The 12575-nt window shown below is 32.4% G+C and overlaps 1 protein-coding gene across 1 annotated transcript in view; it reads right to left on the bottom strand.

The window, feature by feature from the left end:
* The window catches only part of LOC143917624 (agrin-like), a 427846-nt gene that overhangs the window by 125512 nt on the left and 289759 nt on the right, over positions 1–12575 (bottom strand). Inside the window, exon 3 of the mRNA XM_077439203.1 lies at positions 2838–3047. Coding sequence (XP_077295329.1) covers positions 2838–3047 — 210 coding nt within the window. The remainder of the gene's footprint in view (positions 1–2837; positions 3048–12575) is intronic.

The following is a 12575-nucleotide window of genomic DNA, read 5'->3' as shown; positions in this document are numbered from 1 at the left end:
GAAATTCCCTCGGCGATTTTTTTTTCATTCGAATATCTTTATTTCTGTCATATTGGCAACTTCGGCATTTCTATACTATATGTATACATTTATTTAAAATTTGGCAATGTTTTTAAGAGAAATAAGAAAAAAATCATTATTTTTATGTTAAAAAAGCATGGTGTTATTTTTATATCCACCTAATTGTATACGATAACGTTTAATTAATAAATTTTGAAAATTGAACGAATTCCGGATATCTATTATTAATAATATAATTAATATGTATTAAAATTTGCGTGAAATTAATTTCGTATTGTTTGTGTTTATGCCGTACGTTAACGGTTCATTGTTGTATTAATGGGAAACGATGTTTTAATTTATTTTGATTGAAAAAATTGTATATGTACATAGATATATATGTATGTACATATATACATATATACATATATTCTCGTAAAATGCTGAATTTAGCGTACCTAATGAAAACAATGCATATTAATTTTAATACAATACACAAGATTTATGTACATAAACATTTGGACGAAGTTATAAATAATTTAATTGCAAAATTTCAATATTTCGTGATAAATAATAATAACAATACCGCTTACATTAATTAATTCCCTACTAGCGATTAAATAATAACTGTGCTGTCAAATATAAATCAATTAAATTAAACCAAAATGAACACAGTTGTCATTTTATTGGTGTGGAAAATTCGTAGATAATTTTGTTACAAACTGAAAGAATTATTAAAATTTCAATAAATTCGAATAGTAAATTTTATTCCTGTACGATTTTCGAATATCTCGGGTATTGAAGTAGTATTACATAAAATAAATATCGGTTTTATTTACATAATTTATATATCATCATTATTCACAGACACTCGCCGTCCACTGCTGGATGAAAGCCTCTCCAACATGCTTCCAGTCATCTCTGTTTTGCGCAACTATCATTCATCTCACCCCACACATTTTTCTAATTTCGTCTACCCATCTTATTTGCGGTTTTCCTTTTAACCTTTTGCATTCTCTTAGGTACTATTCTAGCACTTCTTTTGTCTACCTTACGTCCATTCTTCTAGCCACGTGACCCACCCATTGCCAATCTCTTCACTCTATCCACTTTATCCACTTCCCTAGTCAAACTTCTTACCCCCATATTCCGTTTCCTGTATTTCCTCGTTATGCCAAGCATGCAACGTTCCATACTTCTTTGAGTGCATTGGACTTTGTGTAGCAACTTGGAGTTTAATGTCCAAGTTTCACATCCATACGTCATCACTGGCAAAACACACATATCGAATATATATGTGTTTTGCATAGGCAAAGTGGCATTTTTGATTTTAAAACCGCATTCATTCGTTAAAATGCATTCCATCCTAATTTCAAACGTCTCTTTATTTCTTCTATATGTTTCTTTTATATTTTTTGTTGGGATTATTGGGTTTTGATTCTTTGGCCTGTAGAAGATGCGTGGACCTTGACAGGCACTTGAGTTCGTGTACACTAGAGATTTTCGCTCCGGTACTCTGTTTCTACCTGGAAGAGCCATGCAACATCTTCATGAACTCGCCTCTATCTAAGGCAGTTGAGTTTTACAAAATTCTTGCGATTAATGTTGATATTTTCAGCGTTTCTTATGTGTTGTAATATTTATATGCGTTTCTTATGTGTTGTAATATTTATATGCGTATCTTATGTGTTGTAATATTTATATGCGTTTCTTATGTATTGTAATATTTATTGAAATGGGAATTATAACAACGTTGAAATGCTGCTTCCATAAGATTTCCCATTATGTCAAGTACTTAGCGCTTTATAATTTCAAAGATTTTAACAGTTCAAAAGTTATTTGAAGTTAGCTTTTGACTGTGTATGAAAACGAGTATGAACAAACTAGCATGTTCATGAATGAACCGGATTGAACACTTAGACTGTAACATACATATACATTCACTCGTTCAGATTGGAATATAAACATATATACATCATATGTAGCCGAAACGTCTTGATAACGTCATACCATATCATATCTCAACCAGCAGCATAGATCGAGTAGCATGTAATGATTTCAACTGAGCGGTCACCGGTTTAATCTCAGGTCTAGTACTGCTGGCCAGACCTTGTATATTTAACTCCAGGTCCATCGTTTCCTATTTATCTGATATCATTGAAACAGTTCCAACAAATTGGCAACCTTATATTATTTTATCGCAAAATTCAAAATTCAGAATTTACTGATTTAAAAAATGCTGCAAAAATTCAAAAATGCTTGTCATATTTATCCATAGATTTCTTTATGATGCTCTGTGAAATTGATATATGAATTGTTTATCAATGTTTATGATTGACCAGGAAGGCGCATTGGGGTTTGCCTGTTTGGACTTACTAGTACTTTTGCATAAAAAAAAAATACTGAACGTCTATGCATGATATCGGGTTATTGGAGTTGATCTACCATTATACTACAACAGTTCATATTACAATATGCATTGGGCATTGTTTAGTTTACACGTGCGGTTTAACTTTGAGTCAGTTTGAGAATAAGCTGCGGCGGCGGCTGAGCAAGTTGCTTAGACGAGAGAGACAGAGAGAGACAGAGAGAGAGAGAGAGAAAGAGAAGGGCTCGGCAACATTTGGATACCGTGCTTGATAATGGAAATTAATTTAACTCGGCGAACCGAGCAAACATTCCGCCAAGACCGAATCTGTTATGATAATTCGGTTTTGTTCTAGAGCGCGCGTCGACCGCAGGTCCCCGACATGCTTCGAAACCGAGTGCCAGTTGAAAATTTAAATTATCGCTCGGTTTGGCCATTTGTGTTTATCTCCAACTTTTAACCCACTCACCGCACTCTCCGGTGTGACGAACTCGCGTGTTCAACCTCTTCTCGCAGGACTCTTTTCTGAGCAGACAGTGGTTGCTGTATGTGCGTCCGTCTGTGGAGCAGACTGGATCTTGGGTCGTAGGACACCTGGCTGGACACTGGCAATGAGTCCTTCCATCGCCCAAGGACACGCAGGTTGCGCCCCATCTGCAGAAAGTTTTCTCGCATGGTTCTGCAACAATTAAAAAAAAATCATAAGTTTTGTAAGAAATAGCATGTAAGAATAACTCTGGAGCACTAATATAAAATGGTGAGCAAATAATTTTAATAAAACTTTTTTTCTATAAATATTTGTATCTATGTATGTATGAATAATAAACAATTATTTGCAAGACTGGACCATGATGATGACGATGTAATGTCGGGACAGTCGATCTTTCTGGTTGAATTGAGTGAAACAGTAGCAATATTGAGGGGCACCGCAAAAAACTTTTTAGTTTTGCTCAATGAATTGGGAAGAAGAACATCTGCATATTTTATTTTTATAGATCCAGGAAGGCTTGACAGGAAGACCCTAATGCGCCTTCCTGGATAATTAATTACAAACAATGCAGCATTTTATTATTACACAAATCACTGTATTTCCAGAAGATGAAGAACATGAAATAACAATTAATTAATTAATTTAAAGAATTAATCCATTGAGACATCTATGGATTTAGATTTTATACATAATTTTTACAAATTGTACACAATACAATAAATACAGAAGCTTTGTGAAAACAGGAAGGATGATTTTTGTCAATTTTGAGGAACCGTTTCAATGATCAGATAAAATTGGCGAACTCTGATAAGAAACGATCGAATTTGGAGTCACACATACCCCCAAATCTAACCAGCAGTATAGCGGATTGAACCTACTGATCACTTGGAGCTAAACAAACACGCTACCATTAAGCCATACTGCTGGCTGGCTATATGACGGAGCTGCTTTAGTGGCTTCCGCAGTGGAAGAGTCGAGTGGCAAAGGTTGTCGCACAATATTTTCAACTTATATTTAGGGTATAATCATTATGTGTAATGATAATATTTGGTACTTATGTACAAAAGTTTGATTATATGTGTCGTATGATAACCTGTAGTGGCACAGTCGGGGCTAATATATAATGGATCAATAAATCAAGAAATAAATATATAGAAATTTTTTTAGTTGTCAATTTTTTGAAAAAATATTATTATATTGTATGTTTCCGTTTTTAATAAATAAATTAATACACGAAAGTAATAAACTCTACAAATTTGGTAGAACGGATTTGTTAAATATAAGACATTCCTCATTTTTATTTAAATATAAGAAAAATACATCCGTTTTTTTTATTTGCAAACATTGGGTGGTGGTGAGTCATTCATAATAAGTAATTCAGTATTCGTAAACACTATTAAATAAAAATATAAATGTGATTTAAGCGTGAAATCAGCGCAGGGGTAGCTCGAATGTTTAATGATTCCAACACCACAGCCCTAGTTATATGTATGTATGTATATTTAGTATTACGAAAATTTCGCCAGTTGTATATACTCGTATGTAAATTTACTATGATAAAAATCATTTGTCACACACTAAATATATGTTTTCTGTGAACATTTTAGTATTACACGCAAATCGTAAAACCATTGTATGCCTGGTATTTAATTATATTATTAAAAAATATAGGAATAATTTATATCTAAGTATGTACACAGCACATGTTAGTTCAACCAAGTGTCTGAACAGTAAGTTCGTTTTCATTCGTTTGTTTATTGCATACATGTAGGAAAATTGCAAAGTGGTTCTCCATTTCGCAGTTTCCACAAAGGTGGATAGCAGTGTAAAGGAGATGATGATACAATAAGAACGCGTGACGTTAATGGATAATACAACAAAGTTATTATGAAATTGGTCGAGAACCACTTTACCGGTTTGTTTTCAGCGACGCGAGCGAGCTTCGCTATTTCCGGCCGCGATGCGGATGCGGATGCTGCGGAAAATGACAAAGTCCCCCCCCCCCCACACACCGTCTCTCCATTTCAAACCCCACTAGACTAGATTGCTTAGCTTTTATAGATAGATGGTATGCGAATTTCGACCTAATGTGACATTTTGGCGAGATGCCCTATTTCAACTATTCTTTCCACCTACAAATATTGAATGTATGCGTACGAGAGAGATAAACGAGCAGCGTCTTTATTTATTCAAGATTGAATATCTAAAAGGAGCAGTGGATACAAAAGGAAAATGAAGTATTTATCTCCGGGGATATTCAACTTGCACTTACAGCCATCAATATGACATTCGCGTTACGTTTGAAAGTCGAAAACAAAATTGGGCTTAGATTGTACGAACGATTTTATAGTGAAAAATTCTTATGAAACTCTCAAAAGGATCCCCATTTAAGTTCGAATCGAGAGATCCAAAGTAACGACATTACTGAAAAGTCTTCAGAGAGACTAAGCACAAAAATTCCATCGGAGTTTCAATCTCAGTTGTAGACAACGCGACGTCGCGACGCAGAGTAAAATGAAAAAAAAAAGTAATTCTTTCCCAATGAAATATCGTTCATCGAAGGTCAACTTTTTGAAATTTTGACATATGTATACTTTCTTTTTCATATGTTATCGCATTTTTCTTACGTTAAATTTGACGTCGTACAATGGAGCGTATTACGTTTGAAAAATTCAATATTGAAAAGAGCAGGCTTTCATTCAACTCCTCGGAGAATTCGTTTGAAATTCCTTATCCGAAAACCCTAGGGAACTCGCACTAACCCACTGTCGGTCTATGTGTATCTTAGTAACGAAAAAAATAGAATAAAAAAATATGTAAGGGGCTTTACTTATTTTTATAGCGATTTACTGACGTATTTATGATAGAATGGGCTCAATTGGGAAGAATAAAAAATATACAACATAAGTATCTTTATAAATATTTGACCAATTTTACACTTGATTTTACAATGATTTTTTATTAAGTGATAATTTATAGTTATTGGTGCTAACAATTACATGTCAAAAATTTATACAAAACATTAAGTCTAACTTTACAGACATTTCAACACACTGCATCCATATTAAATCAATAACTGAATTATTTAAAATAATTATATCACAATAAAAAATGTTCCAACTGCGAATTATTCAATGAAAATGTTACAATATTTTTGGGCAAGGTATATTTATGTATTTGTTATATAACCAGAAACATACATACATACATACATATGTATGTAGCTCGTTGTTAACGTATAATATCAGAATTTGTCACTTTATTTAATTTCATCGTTAAAACGGTTACAAACAAATTAGCGACCTCACTTTTCATCATTATTTGGATATAATTTCAAAATTTATTATAACAATGTAATAAATTGGTAAAAATTCATACATATCGTTATGCACAAATTATTCGAATGATTTAATATCATATATGTACATACATTCATTTGAATAGTATAAAATGTGAACTTATTTAAATAGTCTGCAACATAATATGTAAGTTTTCAAAGTACAAATAAAGTGCAATTTAAACTATAGCACCTCCAGTTCCAAAGTCAAGTCCACGAATTGGAAGCGTCCGAATCTCGTTCACGCAAATTGGTGGGTACACACAGTAAAATATTTTTATGTAAAGTGCGTTCGGTTCGAGTTTCCGCAGATGGCTCGAGGACAAAACGTCGCGGATTTTACGAGCCTCAGCGACTTCCGGTGGAGAAAAGCGAATTTTCCCGTCGAATAATTTCCCGTCACGCGTTCGGGGTCCGAAATGTCGCACATTCGGGTCCTCGCATCTGTCACGGCACTAATGACGAGCCCGAGTCTACCCCCGACGAAGACAACAGACGCCCTTAGAACCCTTAATGGGGGGTTGTTTCGGTGGCATTTCGTCGTCGTCAACTGTGGCCTTTTGTCGACCCAGTCCTACCGTCGAAACGCCCACGGGACCACATGCAAGATGTATTAGTTATTATTATATTTATGTAAATACATACGTATACGACCAGACAAAAGAAAGCATCACCAAAGAGGCTTATACAAAATAATAACCAAAAAAAAAAAACAAGCACAAAAGACACCGTTTAATAATGATCGTTGAAAAGAAAGCGCATAGACTCTAAGAAGATAGCACTTAAATTTTAAAGTACCCAGTCTAGAATTCTTTAGATGTCCTTAAAAAAAGCACATTTTTATTTAAATTAATATTCGTACATTCGTATTGATTTAAATAAGCATAAAGCAGAGATCCTGGAACGTGTGTGGGTTCTAAAAATACAACGATATCACAATTTTTAAACTTTAAATTTTAAAGACTTCATAAAATTTAAAGACCATTTTAAATTAATAATACAGATAGTTCAACCACTAATGTGAAAAACTAAACTAAAATCAAAATCACTAGATTTATTTTAATTGAATTAATCCGGTTAATTTTATTAATTATTAATCCGGTTATTTGCATAACAAGAAAGTAATTAATTATAAATGTGTACTCGAATTTTGAGCACTCAGATTTCGTTACTAAACAATGACTAATCTCACAGCTAATTAAATACTAAAAAAATCATAAAATATTTGAAATGTACATATTATACACACTATATACATATATAAATATGTATGTATGTATGTATGTATGTTAAATTGCAAGTGTAATTTAAAAAAAAATTAGCCAATCGAACCGATTTCAACCTATTACATGTATGTACGCATATATGTATGTACAAAACTAAAAGAGCAAATATCACAACCAACAATTCGCAAAAACAATGTGAACTTGAGTCGAAACATCAAACACACCAAGTCAACTAAAAATGGCCAATCTTTGCACACACCTTCATATGTATACATACAACATGTACACACAAACACGAGCACAAACAGCGAATGCCGATAAACCGGCAATAATTGAAATAGCAGGGAAGACGTTCGAAATCCGAGCAAGAGAAGGGGCTGGTCAACGATCACAATCTGAACTTTATACGTTCTCTGCGAGCCGGCGTTCAATTAGTTTGAAACGTGACTCCGGTGAAATATGGGGAAACCTACCGACCAGACTCAATTACTGAAATATGTACCCCGAGAGCTAAGGGTCGGCTTCGCACGTGGACCTCGGAAGGACTGTTTTCAATCTTAATTTGGCTAACGGCCGCGCTTCGGACGTGCCGGAATGGAAATGCAATCAGCGCGCACGTCGTAAAACGGAATCGAAAACTGAAGATAGATTTCAAAAAAAGTGGGAAAAAAAGGCGCGAAAAAACATTCAGTTTTACGACGATCCTCCTAAAAGGTTGAAGGTCCAAAAGAAGTACGTCGGTATGAGTTGAAAGAAGGAAAAAAAACAGGGTATTTACGCGCGAATTCCAAGTGGAATCGAGCTCGTTTAATTCGAAGCCTACCTGCTCTAATGTAGGTAAAATACCTTCACAGGACCAAAAACATTATTGCGCTTCTGAAAGCTAAATTCAAAAAATAAATATACTCGTATACTATCATTCAACGTCAATTTCTTCTGAATATTATTTCTGAAACTTTTTTTCTATTCAAATTTACCACTATATTCAAGTTAACACTGTTTTTACTCTCCAAATCTTTCTTCTCGAGAACTGTTTATAGTACTCAATTGAGTTAATGTTAACTCAACAGAGAGGTTCCAGGATGCAAGCCCTGGGCTAACCTCGATTGTAGAGAATTTATTCCGAGTATTTGTGCAGTGCTGACTCCAAATCGATAGTTTTCAATGAGAGTTTCCCAATTTATATACATATATATTTTTTATTTTTTATTAGTCAATCATTTTTATTATTCTATGTACACTCGTCATTACAGATCGCTCCAATGCGACGAGTGTACTATACAAATCAAGAAACACACCAAATTATATATTAATACAAATTATTATATAATTCGAAATGATACATGACATCTATGGTAAAACATAGCAAAGTGCATTGCAAACATCATTTACAATACGACCAACAAATATTTATACAACAATACGAATTGTTTTATACAATAATCATCCACAGAGACATCTATGGAGAAAAAATCGGGGAACCTTGAGATATAACAAGATTTTGCGAGTTAAATGGGGAGGGAAAGTCAATTTTCCAGGAATCGTTTCAATGAAAATCAGAAAAATTGGAAAACTCTGATAGGAAACGACCAACACAAACCAAGGTCTGGCCAACAGCAACCAGTGTGACTCTAACTAGTAACTACACTGACATGCTAACCACTTGTCCGTGCTGTGGTTTCATTTCATATGATTTCATTGTTGAAACTATTCCTCATTAAATTGCCTAAACCATCCTACCTACTATTTATCACAATATTTAAAATCTATAAATGTATATACATACATATGTACAAGTTTAATAAATTGGTGTCACTAAGGGTAAAACCCGCAATGGAAAAATATTTAAAAAAATAAACCATTTTTTTATAACATACATACTTACTTGTGTTTTAATATGAAGTTATCATAAATTTATTTTGGAATTAAAAAAATAATTATTTGTAATTTAAGTTATTAACTTATAATTTTACAGAATATATGAGCAATAATATTTTTAGTGCCCACGTTTCATGAAAAAAAGAGATAAATTAAAAGTCTATAATTAAATATTTTAGGTTTCATTTTAATATCACTCTATCAAATTTATGTGTATCGATGGATTATTTATTATCTCAGAAAGGTATAAAATAGATAATATTATTAAAATATAAATAATTTCAGGTTGTTGTTTATTATTCGCCTTTAGCAACGTGTTATTATATGGTCGGACGGGCCGATTTCATATTCGCTATAGTAGTTATACGTATTTGTGATTAAATTAGTCAGATTGATGTACTATGTATGTATATGTATGTACATATATATGTACATTTATTCGGTTGAACGCAATTTAGAAAGAGTAAACATGTTTAGAGAGATATCTAGCGAAAGTACAGTAATGAATTTCAGAAAAGGTTGCCCGTTCGTTCACTGACGCTTTCTAGCATGTATAAGGCGATTACACGTGTAAATAAAATATATATCGTGAAGATATTTGCAAAAGAAAAAAATAATACTGTTTGATTTTGTACGTTTACATACGTATGTATGTATGTATATAGCTCAAATATGTCGTTTAATAATTTGAGAAACTTGCGGCTTATAATATGTGAGAGCGCTTACCATGTCAAAAGTAAAACTTGTGAAATTACACAATACATAGAAGAATATATGAACGTAATCTTAATTAGGGGCGAAATTAAACTCTACGAGCGCTTAATTAATTAAAACGAAAATTTGAAAAGAAGTCAACGGAATTTCATTTATAATAAAATTCTATTTAATTTGAGACGTCGTATTAATGAAAAATTTTCCTTGAAACTTTCTAGTTTATAGTTTATCAAATTTGAATAAAAACAATTTCGCAGGAATATACTTTTTCACAGATAAGTTGACGATTAAGAATTAATGAATTCAGAAAACTTGCACATTGCACGTTTAATACAATTTTGAGATTTCGATTAAAGATTGGTGTTTATCTTTTAAATGTAGCGTTTACGTTTCGTCAATGGTACCGTTATTGGATTTTGCATTATTAATTTTGCGACCTTTCAGCGTTTAAAAGGCAAGCGTTGCGCTATATCTATATTGTTCGTGCTGCGACAGATTTATTAATTAATTTTTCTCCAGTATTAGGCTTCGAATTATGTTTGTTAGCAGAAGACAAACGCAAACATCCGGCTGGAGCAAATATATTGAAGAGACGAACGGAAGTCGAGTTTTTCAACGCGAAAGTCGCGTCTCCATCGTCTCGCGAAAGAATAAGGTTGTATATATTTATTGGCAATACAAACAGAAAAGTTAAGTCAACAGATGGAGAGAGAGAGAGTCTCCTTTAGTTTGGTATATATTCCGTATTCTAAGGCTGTATTGGCAAAGGTAGAGACGAAACCGGGGGATATTTACCGTTTGGATCTGGACATCCATTGTGTCATCCTTTTGTGGACGATTTCCATTCAGTGAGGACAAAAGAGCGAAAAACTTGCGACCGAACGACTGACTTTGCTCGCTAATCAAATTTAACGAAAATTTTCCAATTTCGCCGTTATGAACAGTGTAACGTTCGCCACTACGTACTCTTTCACACTGATTTCAATTATTGGGTTAAAATAAAAGTGGGTTAAATTAATATGGTTACCAAAGGTGGATTTGAATAGAATTTTTCTAGAAAAACGGAATGGTTCAAGCTAACTCACCGCACAATGGCGCAAGCGGAAAATTTACACTAGAAAAAAAAATGAATTGCGCTGAATAAAAAATAACATTTGAATAAAATATTATGATTTTTCAAAAAAAATTATATAGGTCGTATGTACATATTATATAAAGTAGTTTTTTATAAACATACATACATACATATGTATATGTATGTAGATATATTATATTACATTATACATTATGGATATCATGTGAAGTATTTTTACATACAAATATGGTTTTGCAATCGAATATCAAATGAGGATTAATTTTAATATATTTCAAATGTTTATTTCTCATTATTTAATTCTGATATTTATGTATGTGTATGTACATGTTACAGTCAAAGTGAATTACCAGTTGTAATATATTTCGACTAGTTTAAATACATCTATCTATGCCACGTACCCCACTATCTATTTCATCTATCCCACGTACATAGTTATTTCGCATGATACATTGGATTTTTACAATCTGTCTGGTCAAAATCAGTCCATATACATATATATTCCGTATTTTTCGTCCATTTTTTGAATATGATTCACAGAACCTAAGCTATCAATGCAACCTGATTATGGTGTATTTTTATTAAAAGTTTTTTTCATTAAAACATCACTTGAATAGTGATTTGTGTCGGAAAGTCACATTTTTCTTTTGAATAAATTGTTTTCGTAAAATGAAAGTCTTTCCATAGTTTGTAATAGTAAGTTGTGTATACGAATTGTTGAATCTTTAAGCATTTTGTAAAAAAATCTGAACTGTCAAAATTAATATACATATGATTACTGGCGAGCATCAGTGAAACTGCAATATGAGTTATCTAAAACGCTAGATCAAATATGTATATTAAAACTTGAAATACACTTTGACGGTAACATAAATATGTACATATATTATGTACATACGATGGATGAAAATGCCTTACCGATGACCAAAAATTATTTATCTAACTATAATTATATTATGTATTAAATTTTTGTGTTATCTATGTATTTATTTGTATGTGAACGATTAGGATAGAACTGTCATTCATATAGTCTGGAATAAAAAATAATATAATTATTATTTTCAAAATGATTAAAGCAATTAATATGTTTTAAAAACCATGTTGGGTTAAGACAAATTAACCTTTTCTAATATTATTAAAAATAACAATGTAGATATATTATGTAGATAGATGACTATGAAAATGTGATTTAAGTATTTGCAAATCTAATCTAAAAATCATAAAGGAATACTCATATAAAAAATAGCATATAAAAAAGTTATCCTTTAATAATTTAAAGGAATAAAATTACATGAGAGCAGTGTAGTTATTTTTTTATTTAAAGTCTATTGTAAGCCATTAAATATACACCGTTTTCAGGCTGAAACTTAACAAAAATACACCCTAGCAGCGAACAGACATGCTGTAAATAAGATCGTATCGATATTTGTAAATAATAATAATGAGATAACAGAACGGACATGCAACAA

This window comes from Arctopsyche grandis, chromosome 10, assembly GCF_051622035.1.
Source record: "Arctopsyche grandis isolate Sample6627 chromosome 10, ASM5162203v2, whole genome shotgun sequence".
NCBI lineage: Eukaryota > Metazoa > Arthropoda > Insecta > Trichoptera > Hydropsychidae > Arctopsyche > Arctopsyche grandis.
This window is presented reverse-complemented; position numbering and strand designations above follow the sequence as displayed.